Source organism: Diabrotica virgifera, chromosome 1 (genome assembly GCF_917563875.1).
Source record: "Diabrotica virgifera virgifera chromosome 1, PGI_DIABVI_V3a".
Taxonomy (NCBI): domain Eukaryota; kingdom Metazoa; phylum Arthropoda; class Insecta; order Coleoptera; family Chrysomelidae; genus Diabrotica; species Diabrotica virgifera.
In genome coordinates this window covers 180,185,603-180,207,898 of record NC_065443.1, presented here as the reverse complement: position 1 = coordinate 180,207,898, position 22,296 = coordinate 180,185,603, and the positions used below count along the sequence as shown (strand labels likewise).

At 32.2% G+C, this 22,296-nt stretch overlaps 1 protein-coding gene and 1 long non-coding RNA gene across 3 annotated transcripts in view; one reads left to right on the top strand and one right to left on the bottom strand.

Annotated features, from left to right (window-relative positions):
- Window positions 1–8,266: 8,266 nt before the first annotated feature.
- On the bottom strand, window positions 8,267–9,618 carry LOC126878921 (uncharacterized). Its single transcript, XR_007695878.1, has 2 exons — window positions 9,225–9,618; window positions 8,267–9,076 (listed from the first exon to the last, which is right to left on the bottom strand). It is a non-coding gene; the product is annotated as an uncharacterized LOC126878921 (long non-coding RNA).
- A 4,870-nt stretch (window positions 9,619–14,488) lies between these two features.
- The window catches only part of LOC126878913 (phosphatidylinositol 4-kinase type 2-alpha), a 598,768-nt gene continuing 590,960 nt past the window's right edge, over window positions 14,489–22,296 (top strand). For both annotated transcript variants that reach the window (XM_050641803.1, XM_050641802.1), the window contains exons 1-2: window positions 14,489–14,907; window positions 15,065–15,183. In XM_050641803.1, coding sequence (XP_050497760.1) covers window positions 14,700–14,907; window positions 15,065–15,183 — 327 coding nt within the window. In that variant the 5' untranslated portion in view covers window positions 14,489–14,699. The remainder of the gene's footprint in view (window positions 14,908–15,064; window positions 15,184–22,296) is intronic.

The following is a 22,296-nucleotide window of genomic DNA, read 5'->3' as shown; positions in this document are numbered from 1 at the left end:
TTATATTTTTCGTCTGAAATATTTCCTTCTTTATAACTGACACAGATGTCACACATATCCTTTTTTAAGGTATAAATAGAAAGATTTGAATCTTTAAATATCTTGTCAAAAGTATGTCTGCTTGCACTCTCTTCGTTATTATTTGAGCACCATATTTTATAGGAATTATAGAGTTCTGTTTTATTTCGGTAATATGGCTCGATGAATAATTTTCTCGAATTTTTTCTATTATAATGAGAGGGAAGTGTTGGGATATTTTTAAAAAATTCACGTAGCATCTGGATTCTTGTCGCCGTTCCTCTTGGCACAACTCGTTTTCGATTGCTATTGGTGACTTCATTACATGGAAGTGTTTTATGAACTGACTTCTTGACCCAAGATTGTACAGTAAAAGAACCTAGGGAAAATGTATTTAAAAAGGATGTCTTGCAAACTCGCAAATTACCCTCAGCTGTAGGCAAAAAATACTGGAAAGTACCTTCCCGTCTTGTCTCACACCCTACAGTTTTTCTAGCAGTAGTTTGTCGGGAGACTAATCCATTTATATAAATCTTCCTTTGTTCCCAATTTAAGTTTGTCCAAAAATTATTAAATATATCTTGTCGCATCTCCACGGTCAGTTTTTCACAATTCCTGACTTTACTTGTTGTACATTTTTTAGACTTGCATGCTTCACCCAGTTTGCGAGCGCTTCGGGGAGTATTGTGTAACATTTTTCCCTCTTTCGGATTTGTATAACCTAAGTAATCTTTGCCAAGCATTCTTAACTCTTTGTTACGATTTTTTTTCCAAGTCTTACTATCTGGTTTAATTTTTCTTTTTCGTTCTTCATTGATTTCTCCGAAATAAACCTGTCTTGGCACCAGCTCAGAATCCGGCACACTATTTTCTTCAGACACCCTATCTTCGCTCTCAGTCTCCGATGAATCAGACTCTGGGTTATAGGAACTTTCACTGGGTGAAAAATCGTGAGCTGAAGATGTACTTGGAGTCGATGCTCTCTCTGTAATTACATTTTCAGTATGAAGTTCCTCGTTTAACTGTTGGAAGTGGGAGTCTTCTAAATTGTTGGAGGAAAACACATTTTGATAGGAACGATTACTTTCTTGATTGTCAGACAAGGCAAGACTACCAACTTGTTGGCTTGTACTAATAGGAGGAGTAATATTTTCATTTGTCTCCGGAATGTAGGAACTTCCATCTGGTAACAGTACACTGTGGATCAATGTCGTAGTTTCATGAATTAAGTTTACACAGTGTTCGTCTTGGCTCAGATTTTTAGATTGTGATCTTGTGGGCTCTAAACCTTCAGAAATAATAACGCTAGTAGTAGACTCACTTGTGCAGCCATAAGGAATGTTTTCATCAAGTTTCAAAGCCAATCCTAATATTTCAGCTGCCCGTGTTTTCCTACGTCGATCTTGATTGATATTCATCTGTAAAAAAATTTGCATTTAGGTACTACTTTGAGATTTTACTTGAAAATTCAATGCTTTAAACATTGCTTGTTACGTAAATATAACTATTAGGGGATCGAAAATAATCTTTATTATAATTTATCATATAAAAGCAAAATGTTTTGTTTCCAATGTTAGTTAAAACGTACTTTAATATTAATAGCTGCATTTTTCTGTTCTTAAACAGCTTTTCATTATGACAAAATATCCGATATGCCCGTTTTTTGCGCCGCCTATGTACTACGAACACCTTAAGTAATTTTAATTATTTTTGTGGAAAGATCTGCTATCTACATTTCAATTTACTAAAACTCCCTTTGGTGGTTGTGTGTACATTTTTAACTATAACTGTATTATAAGCCTTGAATATGTAACTATCATCTTAACTTAAAATTAATTTATAAGAACTTTAACACACAAAAACATGAGTTAAATTGAGGTTAGGTATTTATTTTTTGTACAAAGTCTTACTTAGGCTGTTAATTTTAGTTGTAAAACACTCCTTACCTTTTGATAACACCAGACACACACGTAAATACAATATTGTACGGCAGAAGAACTAAATAAGATACAAAAAACGAATAATACCGGGAAACTGTTGATAGGCGGTACAACTAACAAACAACAACCACAAATGAGTAGATAGAAGGTATTTCTGCTATTCAGTTAGAAGGTATTTCCGGCATAAAAAACGCTGATTAAGGTAGGATATATTTCCATGATGTTATTTTAAATACTTTGAGAATAGATACAGTTAGGATATTTTGTTAGAAGATGCGTAACAAGCTTTGCAGTTAGATGGCGCGATAAACTTATTTTTGAAAAAAATGTAGATAGGAGGTATTGGTACTTAACGGTCGATATAAAATAAATAATGAAGATCTGAAATATGTTTCAAAAGTTAAAGATTTAGGAGTGATTTTTGACGAGAGTTTGAGTTTTGTTGAACACATTAATTACATAACAGTTCAGTCTTCAAAAATGTTAGGATTTATTTTGAGACACTGTAGTAATTTTTCAGTTGACACTGTAAGAGGAGTTTATTGTTCTTTGGTGCGATCTAAACTTGAATATGGCTCTATAGTATGGTCTCCATAACATGCAGTTCATAATATGACTGTTGAAAAAATTCAACACAAATTTTTGAGGTTCTGTGCATTTAAATTAGGTCAAACTATTGTAGATCACGATTATTCATTAATAGAAAACAGTTTAAAACTTAATACACTGAAAAATAGAGGTAATCAAGTAGGATTAGTATTTTTGTATAATTTAATAAATGGAAATTTAGATTGCTGTGATCTATTACAGTGTATTAATGTTGATATACAAACTAGAAATTGAAGAGGTGATTTTATAACATTTTATATTCCTTTCCATCGCACAAGTTATGGCCAAAATTCACCTATAGATCGTTACTGTAAGCTTATAAATGACAAACACATTGAAATTTTTGATATATCTCTGAATATGTTTAAAAATAATTTAAATAGAGTATTTATTTAATTTTTTTGTTAGTTCTAAGGTTATAGGTTACTTCCTTATGCGTGTCATGCACGGGGAGCTATACTGTAATATATATTATATCACATCGCTCTCTATAGTAATGAGTGAGCCTGCACATACGGAACCATTAGTTCCCTGTCTGCAGGCTCACTCATTACTATAGAGAGTGATATGATATAATATACATATATTACAGTATAGCTCCCAGTGCATGACAAGCTTAAGGATGTAACCTATAGCCTAGGCTATATTATAAAAAAATCACTCAGATGGGACAACAGGTTTAGAAAATTCGAGACATCAAAAATGCCCTATTTTTAAGGTGGTGCGTTAATTTCTTGGAGAAGTGTATTGTAATTTAATGTAAATAATGTAATATTAAATAATTGTAATTTAATATAAGATGTAATATAAGTTCCTTAAAAATATATTTTTTATTTCCCACCATACATTCTCCACAGGTCTAAATATCGATGCTAGACGTCCACCGGAGGTCCTCTCAGGACGTTAGATGGACGTTCGGCAGCAAGACATTGGACCAAACTGGGACGTCCTATGAAGGTCCAATTGACGTTCACTGAACGTCCCCTCGGACGTTAGGTGGACGTCCATTGGACGTTTGGCAACGTGGCATTTGGACCAAAATAGGACGTCCTGTTAAGGTCCAATTTACGTCCCCTAGGACGTCCGATTAAGGTCCAATGTACGTCCCTTCGGACCTTAAGTGGACGTCCAACGGACATTCGGTAGCGCGACATTTGGACCAAAATAGGATGTTCCTTGGACGAAAACTAACCTCCCTAAAGTCCGTGAAGGACATCCTTGTGCTATTAGGGATGTATCTATGTAGGTATAGAGTCTCTTTATTCTATTATATTCTACTCTATTTCAAACCTATTCTATATAAGTATCTACACATTACACCTATTATCATCATCATCATTCTCTTTGCCTTATCCCTATGCAGTGTCGGCTTCCCTAATTGCATTTCTCCACACAATTCTATCTTGAGTCATATCAATGCTAATCCCCTTTACCAACATGTCCTGCCTTATCGTCTTCTTTGGTCTTCCTCTCCTACTCCTTCCAGGAATCTGCACTTCAGCTATTCTTCGTATTGGGTGATTAACGTCTCGATGTTGAACATGACCAAACCATCTTAACCTATGCTCTCTCATTTTGGCATCAATTGGTGCCACACCTAGACTTCCCCTAATATACTCATTTCTAATTTTATTCTTCTTTGTCACTCCACTCATCCATCTAAGCATTCTCATTTCCACCACATGCATTCATTGTTCCGCTTTCTTTTTCACTGCCCAACATTCAGTTCCGTGCATCATAGCCGGTCTTATGGCTGTTTTATAGAATTTTCCCTTCAGCTTCATTGGAATTTTTCTGTCACACAACACACCACTCGCTTCTTTCCACTTCATCCATCCAGCCCTAATTCTACTGCATGCATCTCCATCTATTTCTCCATTACTCTGTAATACCCATCCTAGGTACTTAAAACTATTGCTTTTCACCATCATTTCACCTATTATATTATATTTTACTTTATTCTATACTATATATCTATTCTAATCTATCTATATATTTCATTTAATCTGTTACATTCTACTCTATTCTGTTTTAAATCAAATACTTTATTAGTAAGTATCTACATATATATTACATCTATTCTATTATATTCTACTCTATTCTATTTCAAGTTTATTCTATACTATATATCTATTCTAATCTATCTCTCTATTTTATTTATTTTATTAATCTGTTCTATTCTATTCTGTTTCAAATCAAACACTTTACTCAAACAAAGAAACAAACGACATTCAAAAGCTTCTAATAAAAAAATCATTGCATTGGTACTACTGAAAATATTGACATTTTTACAACATTTATTCTAAGTTCCTTCAATTTTTTTGAGGACAAGAAAATTTTGCTTTCAAGAAATTCACGAATTTATTGACGTCAAGTTAATAACGAACAAATATGGATGTCAAATTGTGCTTTGAGAACACGTCAAATTTGGCCTTGAATAACTTGGTCAATTTATTGTTCAATTTATTGTTGATGTAAAGTGCACTTAAAGTGGACTTAATTTCTACCGAAAAATTAGGAGAAAGTGCACTTTACATCAACAATAAATTGAACAATAAATTGACCAAGTTATTCAAGGCCAAATTTGACGTGTTCTCAAAGCACAATTTGACATCCATATTTGTTCGTTATTAACTTGACGTCAATAAATTCGTGAATTTCTTGAAAGCAAAATTTTCTTGTCCTCAAAAAAATTGAAGGAACTTGGAATAAATGTTGTAAAAATGTCAATATTTTCAGTAGTACCAATGCAATGATTTTTTTATTAGAAGCTTTTGAATGTCGTTAGTTTCTTTGTTTGAGTAAAGTGTTTGATTTGAAACAGAATAGAATAGAACAGATTAATAAAATAGAGAGATAGATTAGAATAGATATATAGTATAGAATAAACTTGAAATAGAATAGAGTAGAATATAATAGAATAGATGTAATATATATGTAGATACTTACTAATAAAGTATTTGATTTAAAACAGAATAGAGTAGAATGTAACAGATTAAATGAAATATATAGATAGATTAGAATAGATATATAGTATAGAATAAAGTAGAATATAATATAATAGGTGAAATGATTGTGAAAAGCAATAGTTTTAAGTACCTACTATCGGTATTACAGAGTAATGGAGAAATAGATGGAGATGCATGCAGTAGAATTAGGGCTGGATGGATGAAGTGGAAAGAAGCGAGTGGTGTGTTGTGTGACAGAAAAATTCCAATGAAGCTGAAGGGAAAATTCTATAAAACAGCCATAAGACCGGCTATGATGCACGGAACTGAATGTTGGGCAGTGAGAAAGAAAGCGGAACAACGAATGCATGTGGTGGAAATGAGAATGCTTAGATGGATGAGTGGAGTGACAAAGAAGGATAAAATTAGAAATAAGTATATTAGGGGAAGTCTAGGTGTGGCACCAATTGATGCCAAAATGAGAGAGCATAGGTTAAGATGGTTTGGTCATGTTCAACATCGAGACGTTAATCACCCAATACGAAGAATAGCTGAAGTGCAGATTCCTGGAAGGAGTAGGAGAGGAAGACCAAAGAAGACGATAAGGCAGGACATGTTGGTAAAGGGGATTAACATTGATATGACTCAAGATAGAATTGTGTGGAGAAATGCAATTAGGGAAGCCGACACTGCATAGGGATAAGGCAAAGAGAATGATGATAATAGGTGTAATGTGTAGATACTTATATAGAATAGGTTTGAAATAGAGTAGAATATAATAGAATAAAGAGACTATATACATCCCTAATAGCACAAGGATGTCCTTCACGGACTTTAGGGAGGTCCGTTTTCGTCCAAGGAACGTCCTATTTTGGTCCAAATGTCGTGCTACCGAATGTCTGTTGGACGATATTTAGACCTGTGGAGAATGTATTGTGGGAAATAAAAAATAAATTTTTAAGGAACTTATATTACATCTTATATTAAATTACAATTATTGGATATTACATTATTTACATTAAATTACAATACACTTCTCCAAGAAATTAACGCACCACCTTAAAAATAGGGCATTTTTGATGTCTCGAATTTTCTAAACCTGTTGTCCCATCTGAATGATTTTTTTATAATATAGCCTAGGCTATAGGTTACATCCTTAAGCTTGTCATGCACTGGGAGCTATACTGTAATATATGTATATTATATCATATCGCTCTCTATAGTAATGAGTGAGCCTGCAGACAGGGAACTAATGGTTCCGTATGTGCAGGCTCACTCATTACTCATTACTATAGAGAGCGATGTGATATATATTATAGTATAGCTCCCCATGCATGACAAGCATAAGGCAGTAACCTATAGCCTCAGGCTATATTATTATAAAAAAATCACTTAGATGGGACAACAGGTTTAGGAAATTCGAGACATCAAAAATGCCCTATTTTTAAGGTGGTGCGTAATGCACTGTATATATAGGTAAACTTATATACAGGCTGTAACAAAAATAAAATTTTTGTGTTTATTTAGTTGGCTATCTATTATAGTGTACAATCATCTAGAATATTTTGAACAAACTAAAAACACGAATATATCATCGAAAAATTAATAAAAAGGTCTTAAAATGCTTGGTTAGATATTAAGATCTAGTTAAAAAGAAACCAAAAACTGGATATTTTCTACAGAACGTAGATTATGAATTTTTAAGCCAGCTAATCCCATTTATTATACAGGGTGTCCCGAAAAGATTGGTCGTAAATTAAATCACATATTCTGGGACCAAAAATAATTTGAATGAACCTAACTTACCTTAGTACAAATATGCACACAAAAAAAGTTACAGCCCTTTGAACATACAAAATAAAAATTGATTTTTTCGAATATATCGAAAACTATTAAAGATTTTTTATTGAAAATGGACATGAAGCAATATTATTGCAGTAACATCTTAAAGAAAAATTATAGTGAAATTTGTGCACCCCATAAAAATTTTATGGGGGTTTTGTTCCCTTTAACCCCCCCAAACTTTTGGGTACGTTCCAATTAAATTATTTCTGCGGTACCATTAGTTAAACACTGTGTTTTTAAAACTTTTTTACCTCTTTCTATTTTTTCGATAAAGCTCTCTTTATCAAGATATGGCTTCTTTTTAAAATGGTTCAAAATATACCTAAAAATGTAAATCATTAATAAATTTTCATATTATTAGTCTTTACAATCGTACTTAACCATATACAAATATGTGGTGGATTTGACAAATATTCAAAATATCACGATAAAAACTGACTTCAAAAAAGTACTAAGAGGCAAAAAAGTTTTAAAAACATTGTGTTAATAGTACCACAATAATAATTCAATTGTAACTTACACAAAAGTTTGGGGGGGTTTAAACGAACAAAACCCCCATAAAATTTGTATGGGGTGTCGGGTGTCCAAATTTCACTATACAGTGGAACCTTAATTATCTGTCTCTCTATTAACTGTCACCTCTGTTAACCGTTTTGTAAGAGAGACTAAAAACTTTTTTTACAGTCACCTCCTGTTTTCATATGATATTTTTTGACATGTTTTGTAGTAAATTCAATTATCTATTTACTACAAAACATGTCAAAATTTACATGTGAAAACAGAGATGACCCTAAAAATGGTTTTTCGTCTCCTACAAAATTCATGAAAAAGCAGATAGGAGGTATTGTCACATCACCGACAATATACCAGAAGTATATGTGGCCATACCAAATAATACATCCTTGATAAATATAAACATTTTTATTGCACAAAATCTTGTCATATATTTTTTTCCATAATCATCACTACGATGATGATTCGTTTGTATTGAATTGTACATTGCAATTCTCTGATGTTTGGGAAAAAGGGCTTAAGTCAGAATTGCACATCGATAATGTTTAGATGATTTCTGGACCAGAAAAATCGGCTCTTTTTATTGGTACATACAGTTTAAGTCTGCAACACTTTTTTTATGGTCCAGAAATCATCAAAACATTATTGATGTGCAATTCTGACTTAAGCCCTTTTTGCCAAACATCAGAGAATTACAATCTGGTCATAACTGACCAATGAGCAATTTTAATTTAACCTAAATTACTACTGTTCCTTAAAATGAAGAGCTTACCCCATAGCGTCTCTTATCTAATCTAACAAGATCGTGCACTATTCTAACATACACAGGCACACAAGCACTACGCTCTGCTTTTCACTATCACTTATCACTCAAACTAGTTCAAAAGGCTTTGTCCTCTTCAATCTTCTAGTTTGTCCAGTAGTAGATATGAGGAGCTGGATTTCCTCAATATTCTCATACTTATGAAGTTGTTGTTGCTCATGACTTCCTGCTATCTTCTTGATGACTATATTATCCAGGTTCCATTCCTAGGTCTTGATATTTGTTTATAAAGTAATATCTTATTATGCATCGACAATGTGGAGTTTCTTCCAACTAGTCAATACACTTTTTATAGGTATCTTTCTTTTGCCTTTCATAGCCACAACAAGGCTATAATACGTTTCCTTCCTGGTTGTTTTGTAGACCACTTTCAGCTGATTCTAAAAAATTAAAATGAATGGTAATTTTTCTATTCTTTACAATTAAAAATCAAAATAAATAGGTACTACTATTTACAGGTAATAATATGCATAAATAATTCGTTTCCTAAAGAATACAGAAAATTGAAAACGTTTTTATAATACTTACATAATTGTTTAAACAAAAGAGACCCAGCCAGAGCAAAACGCAAAACTAACAGACAGAACTGCAAAAAAAGCCACTAATTTCCATTTTTCCACCCCCTTATCTTATATGCATTTTCCAATCAAAATTTTTAGGTTGTCATGAACATGAAAGACTCAACCTCAACAAATAATAATAAACAAAAAGCTCTACTTCCACTTCCCGCCAAATGGACACAGGTTGGTGACACTGAATTCACGCCGAATAAAATGAAAAAATAGAACAATTTTCTTTTTCGTCAATTTCTTCACGTGAAGTTTATAACGAACAAACTTAGATGTCAAAGTGTGCTTTTACACGTCAAATTTGGCCTTGAATAACTTGGTCAATTTCTTGTCCAATTTATTGTTGATGTAAAGTGGACTTTAAGTGCACTTTACATCAACAATAAATTGACCAAGTTATTCAAGGCCAAATTTGACGTGTTCTCAAAGCACAATTTGACATCCAAGTTTGTTCGTTATTAACTTGACGCCAATAAATTCGTGAATTTCTTGAAAGCAAAATTTTCTTGTCCTCAAAAAAATTGAAGGAACTTGGAATAAATGTTGTAAAAATGTCAATATTTTCAGTAGTACCAATGCAATGATTTTTTTATTAGAAGCTTTTGAATGTCGTTTGTTTCTTTGTTTGAGTAAAGTGTTTGATTTGAAACAGAATAGAATAGAACAGATTAATAAAATAAATAAAATAGAGAGATAGATTAGAATAGATATATAGTATAAAATAAACTGAAATAGAATAGAGTAGAATATAATAGAATAGATGTAATATATATGTAGATACTTACTAATAAAGTATTTGATTTAAAACAGAATAGAGTAGAATGTAACAGATTAAATGAAATATATAGATAGATTAGAATAGATATATAGTATAGAATAAAGTAAAATATAATATAATAGGTGAAATGATTGTGAAAAGCAATAGTTTTAAGTACCTAGGATCGGTATTACAGAGTAATGGAGAAATAGATGGAGATGCATGCAGTAGAATTAGGGCTGGATGGATGAAGTGGAAAGAAGCGAGTGGTGTGTTGTGACAGAAAAATTCCAATGAAGCTGAAGGGAAAATTCTATAAAACAGCCACAAGACCGGCTATGATGCGCGGAACTGAATGTTGGGCAGTGAAAAAGAAAGCGGAACAACGAATGCATGTGGTGGAAATGAGAATGCTTAGATGGATGAGTGGAGTGACAAAGAAGGATAAAATTAGATATGAGTATATTAGGGGAAGTCTAGGTGTGGCACCAATTGATGCCAAAATGAGAGAGCATAGGTTAAGATGGTTTGGTCATGTTCAACATCGAGACGTTAATCACCCAATACGAAGAATAGCTGAAGTGCAGATTCCTGGAAGGAGTAGGAGAGGAAGACCAAAGAAGACGATAAGGCAGGACATGTTGGTAAAGGGGATTAACATTGATATGACTCAAGATAGAATTGTGTGGAGAAATGCAATTAGGGAAGCCAACACTGCATAGGGATAAGGCAAAGAGAATGATGATGATGATAATAGGTGTAATGTGTAGATACTTATATAGAATAGGTTTGAAATAGAGTAGAATATAATAGAATAAAGATACTATATACCTACATCCCTAATAGCACAAGGATGTCCTTCACAGACTTTAGGGAGGTCCGTTTTCGTCCAAGGAACGTCCTATTTTGGTCCAAATGTCGCGCTACCGAATGTCTGTTGGACGTCCACTTAAGGTCCGAAGGGACGTACATTGGACCTTAATCGGACGTCCTAGGGGACGTAAATTGGACCTTAACAGGACGTCCTATTTTGGTCCAAATGCCACGTTGCCAAACGTCCAATGGACGTCCACCTAACGTCCGAGGGGACGTTCAGTGAATGTCAATTGGACCTTCATAGGATGTCCCAGTTTGGTCCAATGTCTTGCTGCCGAACGTCCATCTAACGTCCTGAGAGGACCTCCGGTGGACGTCTAGCATCGATATTTAGACCTGTGGAGAATGTATGGTGGGAAATAAAAAATATATTTTTAAGGAACTAATATTACATCTTATATTAAATTACAATTATTGGATATTACATTATTTACATTAAATTACAATACACTTCTCCAAGAAATTAACGCACTACCTTAAAAATAGGGCATTTTTGATGTCTCGAATTTTCTAAACCTGTTGTCTCATCTGAGTGATTTTTTATAATATAGCCTAGGCTATAGGTTACATCCTTAAGCTTGTCATGCACTGGTAGCTATACTGTAATATATGTATATTATATCATATCGCTCTCTATAGTAATGAGTGGGCCTGCAGACAGGGAACTAATGGTTCCGTATGTGCAGGCTCACTCATTACTATAGAGAGCGACGTGATATAATATATATTACAGTATAGCTCCCCGTGCATGACAAGCATAAGGCAGTAACCTATAGCCTCAGGCTATATTATTATAAAAAAATCACTTAGATGGGACAACAGGTTTAGGAAATTCGAGACATCAAAAATGCCCAATTTTTAAGGTGGTGCGTAATGCACTGTATATATAGGTAAACTTATATACAGGCTGTAACAAAAATAAAATTTTTGTGTTTATTTAGTTGGCTATCTATTATAGTGTACAATCATCTAGAATATTTTGCACAAACTAAAAACATGAATATATCATCGAAAAAATAATAAAAAGGTCTTAAAATGCTTGGTTAGATATTAAGATCTAGTTAAAAAGAAACCAAAAACTGTATATTTTCTACAGAACGTAGATTATGAATTTTTAAGCCAGCTAATCCCATTTATTATACAGGGTGTCCCGAAAAGATTGGTCGTAAATTAAATCACATATTCTGGGACCAAAAATAATTTGAATGAACCTAACTTACCTTAGTACAAATATGCACACAAAAAAAGTTACAGCCCTTTGAAGATACACAATGAAAATTCGATTTTTTCGAATATATCGAAAACTATTAAAGATTTTTTATTGAAAATGGACTGCAGTAACATCTTAAAGAAAAATTATAGTGAAATTTGTGCACCCCATAAAAATTTTATGGGGGTTTTGTTCCCTTTAACCCCCCCAAACTTTTGGGTACGTTCCAATTAAATTATTTCTGCGGTACCATTAGTTAAACACTGTGTTTTTAAAACTTTTTTACCTCTTTCTATTTTTTCGATAAAGCTCTTTTTATCAAGATATGGCTTCTTTTTAAAATGGTTCAAAATATACCTAAAAATGTAAATCATAAATAAATTTTCATATTATTAGTCTCTACAATCGTACTTAACCATATACAAATATGTGGTGGATTTGACAAATATTCAAAATATCACGATAAAAACTGACTTCAAAAAAGTACTAAGAGGCAAAAAAGTTTTAAAAACATTGTGTTTAATAGTACCACAATAATAATTCAATTGTAACTTACACAAAAGTTTGGGGGGGGGGGGGGGTTTAAACGAACAAAACCCCCATAAAATTTGTATGGGGTGTCGGGTGTCCAAATTTCACTATACAGTGGAACCTCGATTATCTGTCTCTCTATTAACTGTTAACCATTTTGTAAGAGAGACTAAAAACTTTTTTTACAGTCACCTCCTGTTTTCATATGATATTTTTTGACATGTTTTGTAGTAAATTCAATTATCTATTTACTACAAAACATGTCAAAATTTACATGTGAAAACAGATGACCCTAAAAATGGTTTTTCGTCTCCTACAAAATTCATGAAAAAGCAGATAGGAGGTATTGTCACATCACCGACGATATACCAGAAGTATATGTGGCCATACCAAATAATACATCCTTGATAAATATAAACATTTTTATTGCACAAAATATATATATTTCTATATATATATATATATATATTTTTTTCCATAATCATCACTACGATGATGATTCATTTGTATTGAATTGTACATTGCAATTCTCTGATGTTTGGGAAAAAGGGCTTAAGTCAGAATTGCACATCGATAATGTTTTGATGATTTCTGGACCAGAAAAATCGGCTCTTTTTATTGGTACATACAGTTTAAGTCTGCAACACTTTTTTTATGGTCCAGAAATCATCAAAACATTATTGATGTGCAATTCTGACTTCAGCCCTTTTTGCCAAACATCAGAGAATTACAATCTGGTCATAACTGACCAATGAGCAATTTTAATTTAACCTAAATTACTACTGTTCCTTAAAATGAAGAGCTTACCCTATAGCGTCTCTTATCTAATCTAACAAGATCGTGCACTATTCTAACATACACAGGCACACAAGCACTACGCTCTGCTTTTCACTATCACCTATCACTCAAACTAGTTCAAAAGGCTTTGTCCTCTTCAATCTTCTAGTTTGTCCAGTAGTAGATATCGAGGAGCTGGATTTCCTCAATATTCTCATACTTATGAAGTTGTTGTTGCTCATGACCTCCTGCTATCTTCTTGATGACTATATTATCCAGGTTCCATTCCTAGGTCTTGATATTTGTTTATAAAGTAATATCTTATTATGCATCGACAATGTGGAGTTTCTTCCAACTATTCAATACACTTTTTATAGGTATCTTTCTTTTGCCTTTCATAGCCACAACAAGGCTATAATACGTTTCCTTCCTGGTTTTTTTGTAGACCACTTTCAGCTGATTCTAAAAAATTAAAATGAATGGTAATTTTTCTATTCTTTACAATTAAAAATCAAAAGAAATAGGAAATAGGTACTACTATTTACAGGTAATAATATGCATAAATAATTCGTTTCCTAAAGAATACAGAAAATTGAAAACGTTTTTATAATACTTACATAATTGTTTAAACAAAAGAGACCCAGCCAGAGCAAAACTAACAGACAGAACTGCAAAAAAGCCACTAATTTCCATTTTCCCACCCCCTTATCTTATATGCATTTTCCAATCAAAATTTTTAGGTTGTCATGAACATGAAAGACTCAACCTCAACAAATAATAATAAACAAAAAGCTCTACAGCTCTACTTCCACTTCCCGCCAAATGGACACAGGTTGGTGACACTGAATTCACGCCAAATAAATGAAAAAATAGAACAATTTTCTTTTTCGTCAATTTCTTCACGTGAAGTTTATAACGAACAAACTTAGATGTCAAAGTGTGCTTTTACACGTCAAATTTGGCCTTGAATAACTTGGTCAATTTCTTGTCCAATTTATTGTTGATGTAAAGTGGACTGAAGTCTACCGAGACCTGTGCCAACTGGCAACACTGCCTGTCACTGTCATTTGTCATTGTTGGTGTGTAATCAAATGATGTCACCGTTTTTATTCTCCGTTTAATTTTTTGTAGTTTGTATAAGATAATTTAATTAAACAATAAGTGGTTCCAAATTCTAGTCAATTAAATGAACTTCATACCAACGCCATAATATTAACAAACATTATTATACTTGTCATATCTCATTTAAATGTTAAAACTAAGAATCATTTATTTTCTGGGTGATGAGTGCCAGTGAGACTATACCTATTCTGATAAATACAAGTGGCTCAGAACCTGAAACACACGGGGCCTTGTCAATAGTTTGTAGTGATAGTGAGGACGTTCAATTAGTCCCAGAAGTAGTATTTGAATCTACATTGGATTCACCTGGATTTCGAGAATCACAGCCTTTATTGGGAGGGCTTGATGTCTCTTATAATCAGTTCCCAGGTAAGTAACGGTTATATTTATACAATGATGTATGTATCATAATTATTTCTTTGTTCCATGAAATTGTTTTTTAAGAAACATTTTTGTAAATATCATACCTATGTATTGCTTTACCTACATACTCTAATTTTGTTTCAAAGATGGTGTATATTTTTAGATGATCCTGCATTTAGTGACTTGGTATGGCAAGCTGAAGCGGCTATTGATCATGGAATATTTCCTGAACGAATATCACAAGGTTCTAGTGGATCTTATTTTGTTAAAAACCAGTCTGGGGTAAGTTTCTAAATTATCTAATATATTTATGTACTGTAGTAGTGTTTGATCTAACATTTACTAATAAGTACTAACTGAACTGCTGAATGTAAAATACATTAGTCAGTTATTTTGTAAACTAAAAATCAATTTTTATCTCATAGATTACTGACCTTTATTGTATTTGTTTAAACAAACAGCAAAACATTGGTTTTTGTCTATTTGTAAACTGATGTGATATCCTCCTCCCAACCTCCTTGGTACTGCATTGGCTGTACACTTTGAATATTGTATAAGTATAAAGACTACTATAGTAGAGGTCGAAAATCCGAACTAATTGGTACAGGGGTAGTTCGAATTATCAAATTGTTTGGATTATCGAACATATCGCTTGGTGAGAACATTAGTGACGTAACTTCAAAAACGTTTTGTAGTAAAGTGACTTCAAAAACGTAGTTTGTAGTAAAGTGACTTGCGTCACTAATGCATGCAGAAGTGGAACTAAAAGTCAAAGAGTATTACTGACGTATCGAGACTTCCGTCATTAAAGCATAATATCAAGTTCAATATTAGGAGTATGTTTAATAGATTAAGTCACAATTGGTATTTTTTGAGTTACGTCACTAATGTTCTCAGCGAGCGATATGTTCAAAATACATACAAAGCTCATAAACATAGTACATATGTACATACGTTTTAGTTACAACGAATAAAACGCCTGCATAATAAACAAATATATTGTATGTATTTCTGCATAAACAAAACAAAAATCCGCGGCCATATTTTGCTCATATTGTCATATTAAATCCAAAAATTCGGTCTGCGATAATATTTTTTAATTTTATAATTTTTGTTTGCGTTCGGATTAGTGAACGTTTGGATTACCAGGGTTCGGATTATCAACGCTCTACTGTACTTTATTTATTTATTAACGGTATCCATTTACAGTTTTAACAAAGTTTTGACAAAGCTACAGCTTAATAATAAATGTTTAAAATATCAAACAGCTCTGAGTAATAAACTATAACAAATTTTAATACAGCTACCAAGGATAGACTAGGGTTGACATGTAAAAGAGATCACTTATTATAAGATACATTTTAATTGTTTTTTAAATAAACTAATTTTAGAGTCAAAAATATCCATTTGTCTTGGCAGGCTATTGGCACTCTGAACCAATCGTGTAGTTGGTTCATTTGTAAATAATTTATACCACAAATTAGTGTGGTGAAATGGCACTGAAAAGATTTCTGATTGTCTGTTGTTTCTACAAGGAACTTTAAGATTAATAAGGGATAACAATTCAGGACAATCTACAATAGCATTAATAACTTTGTGTAGAAAACATAAATCTATCAATGTCCTCATTAACTCAAGTGTTGATAAATTTGGGCTATCTCTTACCCACTGATAGTCATATTCCTCTCTCCCGTATCTACTCTTATAAGCTGCTATCATCAAACAGTTGTATGTATCTTGCTAGTATCTCCTGGGAGAATGTTTTAGGTATTTGCAGTGATATTAACGAGGCCACGGAACTGTTCTACTCCATATTGCAGTTTGGCATCCATTGTTCAATACCACGTGTAAGATTAAAAAATCCCAAATTTCCTCGTTGGATGACTAATGACCTAAAATCATTAATATTTAGGAAAAAAATTGCTCATAAGATATATAAACAAACAAATTCTTGGGACGATTATCTACTTTTCTCTTCCTTGAGAACCAAATGCAAAGAATTAAGCAGGTCATGTCATGATATTTATATAAGTCAAACTGAATCTAGAATTAGTTCAAACGTAAAGCACTTTTGGAAGTTTGTTAACAGCAAACGCAAAAATAATGGTCTACCAAACACTATGTTTCTTGGAAACACAGTGCTTAATAATGGTGCGGATATTGTTAATAATTTTGCGCAATGCTTTCAAAATATTTACAGAGTAAATGATGATTTAATACAGCCCACCTTAGAATATGAAAAAACAGTGAGTCTAAATTCTTGTAATGTATCTATTGAAATCATATTTGAAAAATTAGCCAATTTAGACATTTTTAAAGGCTCTGGACCAGATGGAATTCCACCCATACTATTAAAAAATTGTAGATGTACTTTAACCCGTCCCTTATATTTTCTGTTTTCTCATTCACTTGATTCAGGTATTTGTCCAAGTTTGTGGAAATCTAGTTTTATTGTTCCTATTCATAAATCAGGTGACAGGAGTAATATAGCTAACTACAAACCAATAAGCATTCTTTCTTCTATTCCTAAAATTCTAGAGAGTATAATATGCGACTCTATTAAAACACCTTTATGCAATGTACTAATTGAAGAGCAACATGGTTTTCTTTCAGGTAGATCAACTTCTACAAATCTTTTACTTTTCACGCAATACATATCTGATGCTTTGGAAAGGAGACTACAGGCGGATGCTATTTATACAGATTTCTCCAAAGCTTTTCACACTGTGAATCATAAATTGTTGTGTAACAAGCTTAAAGCTATTGGATTTACGGGCAATCTGTATAAATGGTTATGTAGTTACCTAACTAGCAGAATACAACTTGTTAAAATTAAACACTTTCAATCTAGTGAAATTTCCATAACATCTGGTGTTCCACAAGGAAGCCACTTAGGGCCTTTCCTTTTTAATATATTTGTTAATGATATTAAATCTCAAATTAACTCTAAATTTCTGCTATTTGCTGATGATTTAAAAATCTATAGAATTATCGAATCCATCTCAGATTGTGAAAAACTTCAAGATGATATTAACAAAATTATGGCATGGTGCAATTGGAACCAAATGAGCATTAATGTTGGAAAATGTCACTTTATTAGTTTCTGTAGAAGAATTAACAACCTCTTTTATAATTACAAATTAGCTGAAGAGCCACTGAAGGCTGTATCAACTATCAACTGTAAGAGATCTAGGTGATCATTTAGATTCCAAACTAAATTTTTGCGCTCATTTTGATTATGTGAATACCCAGGCATTTAAAATGTTAGGCTTCATTATTAGAACTTCTAGATGTTTGCATAACATTAATTCCATCAGACTGATTTACATTTCCCTAGTTAGATCTGTTCTTGAGTATTGCTCAGTTGTTTGGTCATCCACTTATGAAGTCCATATAGCCAAGCTTGAAAAAGTCCAAAATAAATTCATTAGGTACTTAAGTTTTAAATTACACAAACCTTTAAGTGACCATTCCTACTCAGAAATTAGAAATAAATTAAACCTTCCTTGGCTATCTTCCAGACGGATGTATGCTGATGTTTTGTTTCTTCATAAAATACTGAATTCAAAAATTAATTGCAATGATTTACTGTCTCTAATTGACTTTAATGTTCCCTCTAGAGTTACTAGAACATAGCAAAATTTTGCAATTAAATTTCATCGCTGCAACTTTGGTAGGCATTCTCCGCTGAGTAGAATCATTCTAAATGGAAATAGAATAGACCTGGATTTGTTGCTGTGCGCTTGGGAAAATGTTTGTAGACAGTGTTTAAAAAAAATTTTGTAATCTTATGTGATTTATATTTGTTATTTACTTTGTATTATTTTAATATTTGATTTTTCTATATAGCTGCATCGCCAATTTTTGTCATACATATCGTCGGTATTCTGCGAAAACCAGGTAAATGTCAAAATACCGAAATGGAGAAAAAATGTTTTTAAAGTTTAGTGCTTTATTTTGAATTAAGCGGACCAGTTGTGTTTGATATTCGATATGCTAGTGAAATATGCATATATCAGAAATAATATTCTATCATTAGTTTGAGCAAGTTAAGAGACCTAGCTGATTAAACCTAAATTTAAGATCGAGGTGCGATCACTTACCGGGTTTTACCTGTAAATCAAAATAAATCACACTGTATTAAAGACATTTATCATATTTTTACTGAATATGGTAGATATACAGCAGTAGAAATATATTGTTGTCCGGCAATATATATATATATATATATATATATATATATATATATATATATATATATATATAGTTTTATTGATGTTCTTGAACCATACTAATTATATATAATATATATTTGTTTTTCTTGGGTTTAGGTTCAGAGATTATGTTTTAAATTTGGAACTAGATTTTATTGTTCATTTACAATCAACGTTTCGGCAGAAACTCTTGCCTTTGTCAAGATTGATTTCTAAAAATTTTTACAAATGAAAAACAATACATTATTTTAGAACAATATTAAAACTTACCAAACACGTAAAACGACACACTAACGACGATGAACAGATACAAATTAAAAATTGAGATATCAACACTCAATTTTTAATTTGTATCTGTTCATCGTCGTTAGTGTGTCGTTTTACGTGTTTGGTAAGTTTTAATATTGTTCTAAAATAATGTATTGTTTTTCATTTGTAAAAATTTTTAGAAATCAATCTTGACAAAGGCAAGAGTTTCTGCCGAAACGTTGATTGTAAATGAACAATAAAATCTAGTTCCAAATTTAAAACATAATCTCTGAACCTAAACCCAAGAAAAACAAATATATATTATATATATATATATATATATATATATATATATATATATATATATATATATATATATATATATATATATATATATATATATGCGCTTAGTTGGTTTTACATGCAACATAACTTTGATTTTATGGAAATAAGTAGCGATATATTGTTTTATTTGAAAATGAAAAGTTGGTTAGGTGTAACTTATTTGTTTATTACACAAATTATCTGCTGAATGGTAAGTCGTATCATTTATTGGGTTTTACCTGCATCTAGAGCGTAAAAGGCTGAGAATTTTGGTACACTTAACTCAATATTTTAAAATTTGTAATTTACCTGGTTTTCGCAGTATACCGACGATATTTATCTTTATATTTATTGTATCACTAGATAATTATAATATTTTGTGTATATATTAAATTGGGTGGTATCCCGTTAATAAATAAATAAATAAATAAATAAATAAAAAATAAATGATGGGGACCATACAACTGATCCAAACTCTACAATGGGCCTAACAAGACCACAATAAAGTCTTCTAAAAGTGAATAAAGACAGGTCTACAGATGTGCGTTGGATAAATCCCAGTACAGTGGAACCCCGATAAGTCGGCCTCCAATAACCTGGAAGTCCGGCTAACCCGGACCAATTTCCATCAGCAAAATTGACAAAACATTTTTTTCACTTTGACCAAGAAATTTGTTTTTTACCAAGAAATAAACAATACTGTATACAACTGTACGTAATTTAGATGTACTGTGTATATCTATTTCATATTTTTGCAATTATAATTGAGTTTATCTGTAAGTATACCGTATTCCGTATTTTATTAATTTTTACCATATTCTCCGGCTAACCTGGATTTTCGATAAACCGGATCGGCCACAGTCCCAATTAATCTAATTTATCGATTGCCCTGTTTGTTACTTGATTGATATGCCTTGAAAAAGATAGTTTTTTATCTAACCAGATTCCCAAATCTGATACTTCATTTTTTGAGACTAATGGCAAGTTATTTATATAATGTGTGCATGTTTGTGTTTTATTGGCACTGGTTTAAGCAACCAACTGGCCAGTCAATGTGTTTTGAATTCTCTCTTTTACAAAATATATGCTTAGTATCTAAATTTAAAACTTAACTACTACTACTAAGTTTTTACTCTGTTTTTTTTTATTATATTTTTTTAACAATTTTTTGAAGTGAAAACTTCTTTAGGCACGTTGTGCACTTTTTGGATAGGGGAAAAAGCACTGAAGTCGCAACCGTCATCGCGACCGTCATTGTGACCATCATCGCTTATGCTATTATTGTATTATTGCTATTATGTGTATGTATATATAAATTGTGTAGAGGTATTTAAATTTAAAATTAATGTAAAAGATATTTTAACATGGGGAAAAAGGATTACCCGTGTTGAGCTGCCCCCCCCCCCCACTTGCAAAAATTAAAAAACAAATAGCCCTGATTTATGAGCTATTTATGAGCTCTCATATTCCGCAAACTAAAAATTTTGAGCTCGTTCCACTGAGCAGGAATTTAATACCCTAGTGGGGGGGGGCTGAGTCAGCCCCCCCCCCACTACTTAAAAATAGGAATATTGAATCGGTTTTTGCGGCAGAATTACGAGCTATTTATGAGCTCTTGAAATTATATAGTTTCGATTTTTGAGCTCATCCCCTTCACCCCCAAACAACCCTTTAATTGATTTAACTTAAGAGAAAGATGCTGAGAAAACTTAAAATATATCGTATTGCGGATATAATTCCTATAGCTTATATACTCTAAGAATAAACTATTAAATCAAGGGCATTTCGATTATTGAGCTACAACCCCTTCGCAAGAAAACCACCCTATCTTCCCGGCTTAAGAGGAAGTTGTACTTAAAATGCGTTAAACTAATTATTTGGCGACTACATATCATTTAATAATTTATAAGCTTCCAAATTACGCGCATTTAGATCAGTAAATTGCAATTTATTTTGTATAGTGCAGTCACTGAAGGTAAAAATCAACGATTACCTTCAAGTTCGGTGAACCTTCATCGATTTTCACGAAAATTGGTCAGTGGTTAGAGGATACGTCAAGAAACAAAGGTGACATGGTACCACCTTGCGCCTTTACCCTGAGGGTGGATACCGCCCCTTCTCCGGGGTGAAAATTATTTTATAAAAAATAACTGCACAAATCAATAAAAGAACAAATTAAAAGCAAAATTTATTATATAAAGTTAATAAAATAAGTCAATACTTTTTAAGTTATGAAAGATCAAAGATTTTAATTATTTGTGAAAAAAATGCATGTTTTGAAGAGGTTTTTTGTAAATCACTGAAAAACTGTAAATTTTTATAAAAAAATTAATAGTAGTTTAATTCGTATAGCTTATATTCTAAGAATAAACTCTTAAATCACGCACCTTTCGATTATATAGCTACAACCCCTTCGCAAGAAAACGACCCCATTTTCCCGGCTTAAGAGAGAGTTGTTCTTAAAATAATTTAAATTGATTATTTGGCGACTACATATCGTTTAATAATTTATTAGCTTGCAAAATATCCGCATCTCAATTATTGAATTGCCATTTTCTTTCTATAGTGCAGTCACTGAAGGTAAAAATCAACTATTACCTTCGATTTC